At 37.7% G+C, this 16820-nt stretch overlaps 1 protein-coding gene across 3 annotated transcripts in view; it reads right to left on the reverse strand.

The window, feature by feature from the left end:
* AFF4 (AF4/FMR2 family member 4) overlaps positions 1 to 16820 on the reverse strand; it is an 88014-nt gene that overhangs the window by 31646 nt on the left and 39548 nt on the right. For 2 of the 3 annotated variants that reach the window (XM_032837589.1, XM_032837590.1), the window contains one exon: positions 15543 to 15629. The exons of the other annotated variant lie outside the window; for it this stretch is intronic. In XM_032837589.1, the coding sequence (XP_032693480.1) occupies positions 15543 to 15629 (87 nt within the window). The remainder of the gene's footprint in view (positions 1 to 15542; positions 15630 to 16820) is intronic. 3 annotated transcript variants of the gene reach the window in all.

A 16820-nucleotide genomic window follows, 5' to 3' on the forward strand; every position in this document is an offset into this window, starting at 1 on the left:
TAAATAAATCCTTTTAAAAAATCATAAATTGAGATAACTAAAGGACCTGTACTTTCATCCACCTCAATATAGCTAATTTTGTACAATGAATGATTTATTCTAATATTTGTTTTTTGAATCTTCAGCTGTGTTTTCTAACCCTGCCTCAAAAGTGTTTCCCGACAAAGAAATGAATTTTAGTATATTCTCTGTTTACTGGATTTTACTAATTTTTAAATAGAGCAGAAAGACCAAGTTTCTGGACAAAGGTATAGAACACTGGGAGAACTCTCAAAACATATTTTTAATACAATTTACTAAGCCTGTATATTTAAGGACTGGATTGAATTATCACACAACTCAAAATATCAAAGAGTATGAAGCATAACACTGTCATAGTTTCATTAGTTAGTATCTCAATATATATTTTATTTTACTTTTTTAAAAGATTTTATTTATTTATTTGACAGATGGAGATCACAAGTAGGCAGAGAAGCAGACAGAGAGAGAGGAGGAAGCAGGCTCCCCGCTGAGCAGAGAGCCCGACGTGGGGCTCGATCCCAGGACCCTGAGACCATGACCTGAGCCGAAGGCAGAGGCTTTAACCCACTGAGCCACCCAGGCGCCCCTCAAGATACATTTTAAACTAAAAGCAAGATTAATGACATAAATGCATATTCAAACTACCATTGATAATCTGAATGTTTTCTTCTTTTTTTATTTTAGGTCACCCTTATTTCTAATTTGTACAGTGACAGTTAAGAGTTCATACCAGAAGAGGAAAAAAAGCTCAGCTCTGTCATTTTATTTGCTCAAAAACTCATTTTAGTATTATTTTCACTCAGTAGTTTCATGCAGGTATATCTTTTAAGCTGCTTGTCCAGTAGTGAAGATTAGTTGAATTAAAACCAGTTAATATAATCTGTAAATCTTCTTAACTGAGCCAATTTAAAACTGTAATATGCTAGAGCCACTAAGAGCAAATGAGTAAGAGCAATTCTACCAACTTTTCCATAATGAAAAGACCTAAGCTTCTCCTGGAATACCACAGAAATAAATTGTGATCATCTGCCATTCAGATCAAGAGAAGCAATACTACATTGATTTTGTTTTCTTAGACACAAGAATGGAGAATTTTTCAAACTAAAAAATAAGAATAAAGTTTTCATCCCGTTTCTCCCCCACCCCCAATCTCCAATACACACAACACTGGAGTATACATATGCTTTCCACTTTGGAGACTAATGACTTCCCATAAAGGTAAGAATAAAGATGGAGATAAAGGAATGGAATTAAAACACATTACAGGAGGTAAAAATCATTAGGACTTGGTGACAGTTTATTGGGTATGACAGAGAGGGAGGTACCAAAGATAATTCCAAAAAAGATTTTCTGGATTCATTAAGACAGGAAATAGTAAAAGAGGATCATGCTTGTTTTTTCTTGCTTTTTGGTTGGGAACTAGCACAGAGAATCACAAGTTCTCCCTGGAAGATGTCTCAAAGTCACCTAAAACTCATTATCTAAGAAGTGTCAACTATGCAGCTGGATGTATGTATCTGCAATTAAGATAAACATTTTTATTAAGAGAAAAATTTGTAAAACACCTATGTAAAGAGGAACAGGATATAAAGAGAAGACAATTCTAGGTCTAAGCATGGTATGTGGAAATACACATCCACGTAAACACTAATATGTAATTTTTTTCATTCTTTTGTATTATTTTATTTCCACAACCAAACGTTGGACTGAGGCAAAACATATTTCTTCATTTGTATTCTTTTATAGCACCAAGCACAATGCCTGGAAAACTCACATTAATTGGTAGAGGTAAAGATAGAAGAGAAAAGGACGTCAGAGAAGCAAGGTAACTCTAGATTTTGTAAACTGGATCTACAAAATGGGCCAATAGTGGTCATAATGAAAATGGTTTTGGTGAGGTATCATGTGAAGCAAGATCAATCAGACTAGCATGAGGAATACCTGAGGAAAGAAGAACAGATCTCAAATATGAACCACTCTAAGGAAGTTCAACTCCAAGGAGGAGGGCTGGCGGAGAATCACATGGAACAGAGGGATTTGCCTTGTTGTATATATGTATGTATTGTGTTGTTTTTAAATGGGTCAGATCAAGGATGTTTAGGCCAATGATATGGATTCACTAAACCAGCTCTCCAAACATATTCCTAAAATCAACTTCTCATCCACTACGAGCCACATGTGAACTGTGTTTCAGACTTCCTAATGAGTGTGAAATCCTTCCTATTGGGCTCTTTACCTTCCCTTGTGCTTCTGGCACTGCTTTATTCCTCCTTCTAAGCCCAGTTACTGTCATCATCTTTAGGATGTCATCTCCAAATTCCCTAAGTATCAAAATTTTCTTCCTTCTCCATCCTCTCAGGGGACCTAGTTCATATGGTTAGCACACAAAGAGAATAAATACCTATTAAAGCTTCGTATAAAGCTTTAAACTATATTACACACGAAGGTGTACTCAATGAAAAGACAGGGAATGAGATGAGCTATAAAAAACCAAAACCTAGGGGCGCCTGGGTGGCTCAGTGGGTTAAAGCCACTGCCTTCAGCTCAGGTCATGATCCCAGTGTCTTGGGATCGAGCCCCACGTCGGGCTCTCTGCTCCATGCGGAGCCTGCTTCCTCCTCTCTCTCTGCCTGCCTCTCTGCCTACTTGTGAACTCTGCCTGTCAAATAAATAAAATCTTTAAAAAAAAAAAAAAAAAAAACAAAACCAAAACCTAACTTGTAAAAGCAGCCCAACCAAATCAATGATCACTAAGTAGCTAACTAAAGTGTTTCAGAAAAACCAAAAATCTAAACACATTACCCAAGTATTTATATCCAAATTCAATAAACAAACATTTACTGAACAGCCATAGGTGCCAGGAACTATTCTAGGCACTGGCACCGATTATTCTAATTGCTTTTTTAAATACCAATCTCAGAACAGGGTAACATGCAAATGATTCAGTGTCATACCTCTGAAACACCTAGAACACTGCCAGGAGTTGTTGCAAATATACACTGAATTATGTTCAAGGGCAGTCAAAAGCTTTAGTATGCTTCAAACTGTCACTAGAAAATCTACTAGCCTACCTCCAACTATACCCACCTCATCTGCTTTCCCTCCTATGATAAGAAATGAGCTAATAAAGTCAGTATCCTGTACTTGAGCACTGAATCTCAAGCTCTCCTGAGGAGATTTCCTAAGGGCACCCTGTCTTTCCCAGGCAGCATACACTTTTCCTTCTTATTAAAACATTATGATCAGGGACGCCTGGGTGGCTCAGTTGGTTGGACGACTGCCTTCGGCTCAGGTCATGACCCCGGAGTCCCGGGATCGAGTCCCGCATCGGGCTCCCAGCTCCACGGGGGTCTGCTTCTCTCTCTGACCTTCTCCTCGCTCATGCTCTCTCTCACTGTGTCTCTCTCAAATAAATAAATAAAATATTAAAAAAAAAAAACACCATTATGATCAGTATATATATATATGTGTGTGTGTGTGTGTGTGTATATATATATATGTATATACACACACACAATATACATACTATGTAACAAATACATAAGTGAAAGTATAATTATATTTAAATAAGTAAATTAAATATATATATATATGATAAAATATTCTCATCTTATAAAAATACTCACCTGAAACATCACTATACCCTTCTTAGCACCATCACATTTCTCTGTTCCTTTTAACACATAATGCCTCAAAAAAAAATCTTCTTTTACATGCTCACTGTCTCCAGTGTTTTGTGCCTCTGTAATCATTCTTTATATATACTTTTTTTTTTTTGAAGATTTTATTTATTTGACAGAGCGCGCGACTGTGCACACCAGCAGGGGGAGTGGCAGGCAGAGGGAGAGGGGGAAGCAGACTCCTTGCACAGCAGAGGCAGCCTGATGTGATCCAGGACCCCGGGATCACAATCCAAGCCAAAGACAGCTGTCCAACCAACTCAGCCACCCATGTGCCCTGTAATCATTCTTTTGCCCTCAGCTTTCTAACTGAAGTGTATTGTCAGTAAACACAACACATTTCAGAATTTATGGAATGCAAATAAATGCAAATAAAATATTACTTAATTGTTTATAGCACTAACAGCCTATATGAGACAGTAAGAAAAATCTCAAATCAATGACCTTAGCCTCCTCTTTGAAAAAAAAATTTTTTTTAAGGGCGCCTGGGTGGATCAATTGGTTAAGCCTCTGCCTTCAGCTCAGGTCATGATCCCAGAGTCCTGGGGTCAAGCTCCACATCCGTTCTCTGCTCAGTGAAGAGTCTGCTTCTCCCTCTGCCCTGTCCCTCCCCTCCCCTCACACCTTCTCTCTCTGGCTCTCTCTTTCAAATAAAATTTTCTTTTTTTAAAATTTTATTTATTTGACAGAGGGAGAGATCACAAGTAGGTAGAGAGGCAGGCAGAGAGAGAGGGGGAAGTAGGCTCCCTGCTAAGCAGAGAGCCCAATATGGGGCTCGATCCCAGGACCCTGAGATCATGACCTGAGCTGAAGGCAGAGGCTTAACTCACTGAGCCACTCAAATAAAATCTTAAAAAAAAAAACCTGAATTTTTAAAAAAAGAAATGTAGGGGTGCCTGAATGGGTCAGTGGGTTGAGCCTCTGCCTTTGGCTCAGGTCATGATCTCAGGGTCCTGGAATCAAGCCCCGCATCAGGCTCTCGGCTCGGCTGGGAGCCTGCTTCCCCCTCTCTCTGCCTGCCTCTCTGCATTGCTTGTGATCTCTCTCTCTCTCTTTCAAATAAATAATAAAATAAATAAAATTTTGAAAAGAAATGTAAATTAAACCAAGAAAAAAAAGAATTTAAAGAAAATAGAATTTTTTTTCAAAAGAAGTATAAATTAAGACAAATGAAAGCAGTGGAAACAAATGTAACAAAACCCCCAAAACAATGGAGAAGAAAAAGCAGTTTTTTAGAAGATCAATAAAAGTAAAAAATTCAAAGGGCACCTGGGTGGTTCAGTCCAACTCCTGATTCTGGCTCAGGTCATGAGATTGAGCCCCACATTGTCGGGCTCTGTGCTCTGTGGGGTAGTCTGCTTGAGATTCTCTCCCCATCCCTCTTACCCTTCCTCACTTGATAAAAATAAATAAATCTTAAAAAAAAAAAAAAGAAATGCAAAGAAACGCAACACACATATGATCAACTGCAATTGCTAAAGCAATTCCATGCAGCAAAAACTTTTTTTTTTTAAGAGGCAGGGGGAGGGAGGCAAAGGGAGAGGGAGAGAATCTCAAGCAGGCACCACACCCAGCAAGAGGCCCGGCAGTGCGGGGAAGGCAGGGTTGTTTTTGTTTTTTTTTTTAAAGATTTTTTATTTATTTATTTGACAGACAGAGATCACAAGTAGGCAGAGAGTCAGTCAGAGAGAGAGAGAGAGAGAGAGGGAAGCAGGCTCTCTGCTGAGCAGAGAGCCCGATGCGGGGCCCGATCCCAGGACCCTGGGATCATGACCTGAGCCGAAGGCAGAGGCTTTAACCCACTGAGCCACCCAGGCGCCCCCCCAGGAGGCAGGGTTTGATCTCAAGGCCCTGAGTTAATGACCTGAGTCAAAATTCAAGAGTCAGACACTTAAGTGAGTGGGCCACTCAGGAGCCCCCAGAGATAAGCTTTTTAAACAAATGATGATGGAAATGGATATCTCTATACAAAAAATAAACTGTGATTCATATCTTGTCACCATATACAAAAATTAACTTGAAATGGATCATAGATCTAAATGTAAAGCCTAAAACTATAAAAGTCTTAAAAAAAAAAAAAGAGGAGAACATTGGTAGGGCAAAACTTTTCAGATACCAAAAACATGATCTGTAAACAAAAAAAACCCTAATGAATTAGTTTTCATCAATATTAGCAACTTCTCATCTTCAAAAGATAGTTGAGATAATAAAAGGGAAGCTACTTACTAAGGGGAAAATGTGCAAATCTTATATCTGATAATGGACCTGCATCCTGAAAATATAAATTCTCAAACTCAGTAAGAAGAGGACAATAGGGGAGCCTGGGTGGCTCAGTCAGTTGAGCATCTGCCTTTGGCTCTGGTCATGACTCTGGGGTCTTGGGATCGAGCCCCATGTTGGGCTCTCTGCTCGGTGGGGAGCCTGCTGCTTCTCCTTTTCCCTCTGCTACTCCCTCTCCTTGTACTCTCTCAAATAAAGAAAATCTTTTTTTAAAAAATGGAGAGGACAATAATCCGGTAAGAGATGGGCAAAAGATTTAAATAGTGCACCAAAGAAGATACACAAATGCCAAGTACATGAAAAGGTTTTCAACATCAACTGTCATAGAGAAATGTCAATTAAAAACAAATGGAGCACTCCTACACAACTGATGAAAGGTCTGAAATTTAAAAAGACTGACCATGGGACGCCTGGGTGGCTCAGTGCGTTAAAGCCTCTGCCTTCGGCTCAGGTCATGATCCCAGGGTCATGGGATTGAGCCCCACATCGGGCTCCCTGCTCAGTGGGGAGCCTGCTTTCCCCTCTCTCTCTGCCTGCCTCTCTGCCTACTTGCGATCTCTGTCAAATAAATACATAAAATCATTTTAAGATAAATAAATATATAAATAAAAAAGACTGACCATGCCAAACTCTAATAAGTATGTGGAGCAACTGAAAATCTCATCTATCATAGGAATATATAATGGTTCAATCATTTTGGAAAACAGTATGAGATTTTCCTAGAAGTTAAATGTATATCCACCCTATGCTTGAAGGTATTTACTTACAAGAAATAAAAGCATGTGCCCATACAAAGACTTGTACACAAATATTTAGAGATTTATTTTTTTAAAGATTTTATTTATTTATTTGACAGACAGAGATCACAAGTAGGCAGAGAGGCAGGCAGAGAGAGGAAGGGAAGGAGGCTCCCTGCTTCGCAGAGAGCCCGATGCAGGGCTCAACTCCAGGACCCCGGGACCATGACCTGAGCCGAAGACAGAGGCTTTAACCCACTGAGCTACCCAGGTACCCCGTCTTGTACACAAAAATTCATAGCAGCGTTATTTAACTAAAAACCAGAAAGAGCCCAAATGTTCATCAGTAGGTGAATGGCTAAATAAACTGTGCTATAACTATGAAATTGAATACTACTTAGCAATAAGATAGAATGATTTATACATTTGACAATGTAGATGACTCTCAAAATAATTGTGCTGAGTGAGAGGTGCCCGTGTGGCTCAGTCGGCTGAGCATCTGCCTTCGGCTCAGATCATGACCTCAGGGTCCTGGGATCTAACCCCATGTGGGGCTCCTTGGTCAGGAGGGAGTCTGCTTCCCCTCTCCCTTCGCCCCTCCCCATAGCTCATGCTCTCTTTCTCAAATAAATTTTTAAAAAATCTTTTTTTTTTAAATATTTTATTTACTTATTTGACAGAGAGATCACAAGTAGGCAGACAAGCAGGCAGAGAGAGGGGGGAAAGCAGGCTCCCTGCTGAGCAGAGAGCCCAATGACGGGCTTGATCCCAGAACCCTAAGATCATAACCTGAGCCAAAGGCAGAGGCTTAACCCACTGAGCCACCCAGGTGCCCCAATAAATAAAATATTTAAAAAAAAATAGTAATTGTGCTAAATGAAAGAAACAAACCAAAAAGAATACATGTATTATCATTCTATTTACACGCAATTCTCAAAAATGCAAACTACTATATAGTGACAGAAATCAGATTAGTGGTTGCCTAGGGATGGGAAGGGCAGAGACCATAGGAAGAAAACATTATAAAGGATCATAAGTAAACATTTGGGATACATCAACAAGAGGAAAGATAAAAACCATATGAACATTTCAAAAGATGCAGAAAAAGCATCTGACAAATTACAACATTCATTTATGATAAAAAAATCCTCAACAAAGTAGGTTTAGGGGGAACATACCTCAACATAATAAAGGCCCTATATGGAAAACACACAGTAACATCATCCTCAATGGGAAAAACTAAAAGCTTTCCTCCTAGGATCATGAAGGAGATAAGGATGTCTACTCTTACCACTTTTATTCAACACAGTATACTATAAGTCCTAGCCACAGCAATCAGAAAAAAAAAAAGATATAAAAGATATCCAAATCGGTAAGGAAGAAGTCAAACTTTAACTATTTGCAGATGACATGATACCATATATAGAAAATTGTAGAAGATTCCACCAAAACCTAGGACTAATAAATGAATTCAGTAAGATTGCAAGATACAAAATTAAGATACAGAAATCTGTTACATTTCTATACATTAAAAAGGAAGTAGCAGAAAGAAAAATTAAGAAAACAATCCCCTTTATAATTATACCAAAAATAGTAAAATACCTGAATATATTTAACCAAGGAAGTGAAAGATCTGTACTCTGAAAACTATTCTGAAAGCTGATGAAGGAAACTGAAGACAGCACCAACAAATGAAAAGAAACTCCATGCTCATGAATTAGGAAAACAAATATTGTTAAAACATCCATACTATGAAAAATAATCTACAGATTTAATGCAATGCCTGTCAAAATACCAACCCCATTTTTCACAGAACTAAAACAAATAATCTAAAATTTGTATGGAACTACAAATGGTCCTGAAAAGCAATCTTAAAAAAGAACAAAACTGGGGTGCCTGGGTGGATCAGTGGGTTAAAGCCTCTGCCTTCGGCTCAGGTCATGATCCCAGGGTCCTGGGATCAAGCTCTGCATCGGGCTCTCTTCTCCTTGGGGAGTCTGCTTCCTCTTCTCTCTGCCTGCCTCTCTGCCTACTTGTGATCTTTGTCTGTCAAATAAATAAATTCTTTAAAAAAAAAAAAAAAAGAAGAACAAAACTGGAGGTATCAAAATCCCAGATTTCAAGATATGCTCCATAAAGCTGTAGTAATCAAAACAGTTTGGCACTGGCACTAAAAAAGATATATAGATCAAGGGAAGAGAACAGAGAATGCAGAAACAAACCCATGATTATATGGTCAATTAATCTACAACAAAGGGTGCATGAGAGGGGGGCGCCTGGGTGGCTCTGTCAGTTGCGTGTCTTGGTTTCAGCTCAGGTCATGATCTCATGGGTTGTGAGGCTGTGTCCCACATCAGGCTTTGCATTGAGCAGGGAGTCTGCTTGAGATTCTTTCCCTTACCCCTACTCCTGCACACTTTTTCTTTCTCTAGAATAAATAAGTAAATCTTAAAAAAAAAAAAGAATATGCAATATGCAATGGGAAAAAAGTCTCACCAACAAATGGCGTTGGGAAAACTAGACAGCTACATGCAAAAGAATGAAATAGACCACTTTCACACCAGTTTCATTTTATACACAAAAATAAACTCAAAATTGATTAAAGCCTTAAACGTGAGACCTGAAGCCATAAAAATCCTAGAAAGAGCACAGGCGGTAATTTCTCTGGCTACAGCAACATTTTTCTGAATGTCTCTAGGCAAGGAAAACAAAAGTAAAAATAAACTGTGAGGATTGTATCAAAATAAAAAGCTTCTGCACAGCAAAGAAAACAATAAAACAAAAAGACAACCTAATGAATGGGAGAATATAAGTACAAATGATATATCCAACAAGCGTTAGTATCTAAAATATATAAAAAACTTATACAACGTAACACCAAAAAAGCAAATAACCTAATTTAAAAAGTGGATGAAAGACAAGAACATACATTTATTCAAAGAAGACATACAGTTGGTCCACGGACACATGAAAAGATGCTCAACATCACTCATCATCGGCGAAATGCAAATCAAAACCACAATGAGATCTCAACCTCCCACCTCTCAGAATGGCTAAAATAAAAAACACAAGAAACAACAAGTGTTGGCGAGGATACAGAGAAAAAATACCCTCATACACTGTTGGTGGGAACATAAGCTGGTGCCATCACTGTGGAAAACAGTATGGAGTTTCCTCCAAAAATTAATAATAGAACTATCCTATGTACTGGTAATTGCACTATTGGGTATTCACCCAAAGAATATGAAAATACTAGGTCGAAAAGATACAAGCACCCCTATGTGTACTACAGGATTATTTGCAGTAGCCAAATTACAGAAGCAACCCAAGTATCCATCAACAGATGAATGGAAGAATAAGATGTGATACACACATGCAGACACAAACACACACACACAAATATTACTCAGCCATAAAAAATAATAAAATCTTGCCATTTGCAACATGGATGGATCTAGAGTATAACACTAAATGAAGTCAGTCAGTCTGAGAAAGACAAAGTACTGCATGATTTCACCCATTATGTAGAATTTAAGAAAACAAATGAACAAGGAAAAAGGGGACAAATAAAAAAACAGAGACTCTAAAATATAGAGAACAGATGGTTACCAGAGGAGGGGGGGTGGATAGGTAAAATAGGTGAAAGGGTTTAAGTGTATGTACACTTAAGACAAGCACTGAGTAATGTACAGAACTGCTGAATCCCTATACTGTATACCTGAAACTAATACAGCACACTATGTTGATTACACTGGAATTTTTTTTTATTTAAGATTTGGGGTGCCTGGGTGGCTCAGTGGGTTAAAGCCTCTGCCTTCAGCTAAGGTCATGATCCCAGCATCCTGGGATCCCCACATCCGGCTCTCTGCTCAGCGGGGAGCCTGCTTCCCTTCCTTTCTCTCTACTTGCCTCTGCCTACTTGTGATCTCTGTCTGTCAAATAAATAAATAAAATCTTTAAAAGAAAAATTTAAGATTTTATTTACTTGACAGAGAGAGAGAAAAAAAAAGAACAAGTGAGGATAAGGAGAGAAGGATCAAGCCCCATGTCCAGCTTCCTGCTCAGGAAGGAGTCGGCTTGGCCCTCTCTCTGCCCCTCTCCTGCCTTATGCACATACACACTCTCTTTCAAATAAATAAAATCTTAAAAAAAAAAAAAAAAGGCAAAAAAGACAACTCACAGTATGGGGGAAAATTTTTGCAAATTGTTCATCTGATAAGGGACTCTGAGATATACAAACACTACAACTTCATGATAAAAAGACAACCCAATTTAAAAATCAGCAAAATATCTAAATAGATCTCTCTCTAAATAAGATATACAAAGGCCCATAAACCCATGAAAATAGTGTCAACATCATTAGCCATCAGAGAAATTAATATCAAAACTACAATGATAAACCACTTCAGAGCCACTAAAATATCTTTATTCAAAAAGAAGGATAACAACAACTTGGCCAGGATTTGAAGAAACTGGAGCTCTCATACACTGCTGGTGGGAATACAGAATGTAGCAAACACTGTGGGAAACCATCAGACAGTTCCTCAAAAGATTCAAGTTACTATATGACCCAAGAATCATACTCCTAGGTGGAATAACCAAGAGAACCAAAAACACATCTCAATACTAATGTTACAGCAGCAATTTTCATAATAGCCTCAAACTGAAAACAACCCAAACGTCAGTGAACTGGTAAAGAGATAAACAAAATGTGATATAATCATAAAATGGAATATATTTAGCTATAAAATGGAAAATACTGGTAACATAACATGAATGAAACTTTAAAACATCATGCTAGATACAAAAGATCCAGTCAAGATCTTCTTCCTCTCCCTATGCCCCTCCTCCCTGCTTGTGCTCACTCACTCACTCTCTCTGTCTCTATTAAATAAATAAAATCTTTTTTTTAAAAAAAGAACATATTCTATTTAGTATACATGGCAACTGGCCATAAAACATTAAGATAAATTTTTTTTTTTAAAGATTTTATTTATTTGTCAGAGAGAGAGAGTACACAAGCAGGCAGAGAGGCAGGCAGAGAGAGAGGAGGAAGCAGGCTCCCTGCCGAGCAAGGAGCCCGATGCGGGACTCGATCCCAGGACCCCAGGATCATGACCTGAGCCGAAGGCAGCGGCTTAACCAACTGAGCTACCCAGGCGTCCCAAGATAAATTTTTAAAAACAAATTATACAGCTTATATTCTCAAATATAATAAATTAGAATCAGTAATAGAATGGAAAATCCTCAAATATTTGAAAATGAAACCACATGCTTCCATGGGTCAAGGAAGAAGTCACACAGGGAATAAGGAAATATCATACCCTAAGTGGTAATAAAATCACAATATATCACAATCTGTGAGATACACCTAAAGCAGGGCTCAGAGGGAAACTGATAGTTTTAAATACAGAAAACAAGAAATGTTTACGATTAATGACCTAAGCCTCCATCTCAGAAGTTAAAAGAAAAGTAAATGAAACCCACAATAAGTAGAAAAAAGGCAACAACCACAATAAAGGAAAAACCAAGGAAACAGAAAACTGAAAAAATTAAAAGGTAATTATTGGAAATGATCAATAAAACTGACAAAACTCTAGTTAGATTAATCAAAGAAAATGAAGAGAGAAAATACAAATCACCAATTTCAGGGGGAAAACGACTTTACTAGAGATCCTACAGACATTAAAAGAATAAGTATTTATTTTATAAGTAACTCTATACCAATGAACTTGACTACTTAGATGAAATGAACAAATTACAAGACTGACACAAGGAACAGAAAATCTGAATAGCTATATCTACTGAAAAACTTGAATTTATAATCGAATACTTTCAATAAAGAACATTACGGGCCCAGATGGCATCACTGTTGAAGTATATTAAAACATTCAAAGGGTGCCTGGGTGGCTCAGTGGGTTAAGCATCTGCTTTTGGCTCAGGTCATGATCCCAGAGTCTGGAGATGGAGCCCTGTGTGTCAGGCTCCCTGGTTGGTAAGGAGTCTGCCTCTCCCAACCAACTCCACGCTCCGTCTTGCTGTCCCTCGCTCTCTCAAATAAATAAAAAATCTTAAAAAACAACAACAACAACAACAACAACAAACACATTCAAGGAAGAACTGAAACTAAATTCCACACACCAGTTCAGTAAACATATATGAAGAGAACATTTCCCTGCTCCTTTTAAAGAGCCAGAGCTACCCTGATACCAAAACCAAAGACAAGAAAATTACATGTAACATCTCCTAATCCTGATGCCGCCACCACCACCACCCCACACGCCCCCCCCCACACAAGTCCTAAGATTTGAACAGATATTAAAAAAGAGGAATGGTCAATAAGGTCATAAGAAGAGGTTCAACGTCATTAGTCATCAAGGAATCACAAACTGAAAGCAGTATGAGATACCCTTATGTGCCCAGGAAAATGGCCAAAACTAAAAAAACTGGTAATACCAAATGTACACAAGGATGGGAGCAGAGCGAGCTAGGAGTATGACAGAGTAGCTCAGGAAAATAGTTTTTAGTGTAGTACAAACTCAATGCATGACTGAGCAATTCTACTTTTTACCATATAACCCAATATTTATCCTTGAAAAAATAAAACTTAAGTTTACATAAAGGCTTTTTAGTGAATATTTACAGATACTCTCTTCTTAGCCCAAATCTGGAAAAAACCCCAAAAGTTCATCAATAGGTATCTGGGTACACAAATGTTGATATTTTCATACAATACAAATAAAGAGGAACTCAGGAATAAAAAAGAACAAATTACCAATAGAACATAGAAGAATTCCAAAAAAGTATATGCTGAGCAAAAGAAGGCAAACGTATACACAAATGGAGTACATACTGTATGGATTCCATTCACATGAAATTCTAGAAAAAGAACAACTTATCTATACTGACATAGAACAACTTAGTAACTATGAGGGGGCCAGTGGTGGAGGTGAGGTAGACTGCACAGAACCACAAGGGGACTTTTGGGCGGTGACAGAAATATTCTTTTTTTTTTTTTTATTTGACAGACAGAGATCACAAGCAGGCAGAGAGGCAGGCAGAGAGAGAGAGGAGGAAGCAGGCTTCCCACTGAGCAGACAGCCTGATGCGGGGCTCGATCCCAGGACCCTGAGATCATGACCTGAGCCGAAGGCAGAGGCTTAACCTACTGAGCCACCCAGGCGCCACAGAAATATTCTAATTCTTGATTAGGGTGGTGGTTACACAGGTATATATACCTACCAAATTCCAACTGTACGTTTTTTAGGTGAGCATAGGTTGATTTTAAAAGTATAAGAGTGTGATGGCACACATACAGGCAGAAAGTTACATGCCTACCTCACATTATTCACAAAAATAAATTGGGCTAAAGATAAACACAGAAAACAAAATTGTAATTACATTAAAGTAAAAAAATAGGAGGGTATGCTTATGATCCTAGGGAAGGGAAAAGCTTCTTTAAAAGACATTAAAAAGTAGCTTCATAGGAGAGAATCATCTACTTATTCATCAAAATTAAAATCTTCCAGACCATAATACTTAAAAGGACTCTAACTGGGAAATGTGTTTATAGCACGCAGAAGAAATTAATAGAATCCAGAATTCAAACAAAAGAACACAAAAAGAAATCCTCCTGAAACTCATTAGGTGAAAGATGTAACCCCAAGACCAAAGGAAATAGGTATACTCAGCTACAGAGAAGTAACATGGAGGACAAATGTGTAAAGATGATAAAGCTAGCTAGCAATCTAAGAAATGAAACGCCATTCTGCATTCAGAAGACTGGTGCTTCAAATAACAAATGGTGATGTGCATGTGAGGAATCAGGGGGAAAACAAGTGGGAGTACTGACTCGTACAACCAATAAAGAGGGAATTTGAGAATATATTAAATATACCATCTCAATACTCAACCATTCTACTTCCTACTTTACACAAAAAAAACTCATATGCACGAAACTAATGACGATGAAACTCACAGGCATGAAAAAGATACCCACACAAGTAATATTTATGGAAATGAAAACTTGACAACAACTTAAATACCAAAGGGAAATAATTCAACTAAAATACATTTATACTATGGATGCATATAAAAGAAATGAAATACGCCTATATGTAATCTATTATCTATATATAATAAAGAGTAACTATAGAATGGTCTCTAAGACCTGTTGCTGATTAAAAATCCAGAACAATACATCTGGGCAGAAATAAAGTCAAAGAGAGAATGCTTACATGTAATGATCACATATGTATGTTTGCAAATGCATGTAAAAAGACTTGCAAAGGTATGCATGGAGCTGAGATGGAGGAGACAACGCTGGGAAAGGCTATTATTAGGGGTCCTGGTCAAACTTCCACAAGAAGAATATATTCTTCTATTATTCATGTAAATATAAATTAATGTTTAAAAAAAAAAAGCACATCTGCTGATTGTAGCTGAACCTGAACCATTGTCTGAGGAACCTCTTTCCACACACATCAGTATGACGGCTATGTCCAATGGAAAGGGGTTCCTCAGATAAGAGTTTGAGAAACCCTTACCACCTGTAGCCTATAACACCAAAACAAACATTGACACTTTTAAATTCTCTTCCCAATTGCCTTCAAAACTTTTTCAAGAACCTCTTAATCCAAGTCGCTCTTGATTCCATTATCTTGTTTTATTTTCTTCATAGTAATGATCACTATTTGAAATTATGTATTTATTGTCTGTCTCTCACTAGAATGAGAATGGCAAGACAACTCTGAATTCATGTGATTTTAGTCAAGCCATTTATAGAGTTTTCTAACAGTATCAAAGACACATGTTATTTACTTACCTTAGTTGGAAAAGGAAATTTGGAAGGTTCTGTTTTGCATGGTGTATGAATAGCCGTTAGAGGGGGAGGCCATGAATGCGTCATCTCCTGAAATGTAATTATTACAGTTTGTTTTCAACCAGTTCAAGGATACAAATTACATAGCTAAAAACCAGATTTGTATTATAAATGCTGGTTTCATGATAGGTCCTCCAAAAGTATACATATTTAATCAATAAATATTAAGTAAGCACAACTGTGTGCAAGGCACTATGGGGCAGGAAATAGATAAATAATATACATTCCCTGGTTTCAAGGAGCGTGGAGCTAAGATGATGAAACCTGTTAATCGCCATAGAAATCAGCCTACAATGAAATACAAGGTACACACAGTAAAATGCTACTGAAGAAAAGCATGCTGTGAGAGCGGGAGGGGCAGGTAATAATAAGAAAAGGAGCTAACATTTACTGTGTACCTTTAATGGGCCAGATACTGTGTTGTTTTACAGGTCTGTTACTCATTTAGTACTCATAATGATATTAGGAGGTAGATGCCATTATTATTCTAACTCTATGTAGGATGAAACTGAAACACAGAAGCTATTTATTAAAGGCCAAACATTTGTGGACACAAATGGACACCAAATTTCATCTCAGGAAGTCTGGCTGCAGAGCTCAATGGCTGATAGAAGTTTTTAGTCAGGTGGAGGAAACCAGAAGAGAGATATCAAAAGCCCATGAGAAGGAAGACAGACAAGCAAGGCTGTAAGTATGATTTCATTCACATATTTAGTGAATTTTAATCACATGCCAACTATGTTCAAGTGGAGATTTGGATAAGATCACAATGTTTATGTTAAAGGAGCAGGGGAAAGAGAGATATCAAATTTAGAATAAAGAAGGAGTGTTTTATTTCTGGCATTTAGTTCAAAGTAAGCCATTAGGTAGACTGAGAAAATACAATAAATTAAAAGTAGTTTAGTAAAAGTAGTTTAACTTTTAGGAATTTACTCTTTAGCTATACCCACACAGCTACATAAAGATACATGTTCAAGGGGCCTACATTTAAAAAACAGAAACAACCTAAATATCCAACAGCACAAAATAATTAAATAAATTACCAAACAGCCATACAATGGGACACCAAGCAGACAGTAAAATGAGAAATTTAACTACTGATATGAAATGTTGTCCACAATATACTGTAAAGTGATAAACAGAAATCATAGTCTATGCCCTAGTCAATGTCTTTACATGAAAAAATATGCATGAAAAAAATCTCTGGCTACCTCTCGACAA

This window comes from Lontra canadensis, unplaced genomic scaffold, assembly GCF_010015895.1.
Source record: "Lontra canadensis isolate GAN:19392208 unplaced genomic scaffold, GSC_riverotter_1.0 scaffold99, whole genome shotgun sequence".
Taxonomy (NCBI): Eukaryota; Metazoa; Chordata; class Mammalia; order Carnivora; family Mustelidae; genus Lontra; species Lontra canadensis.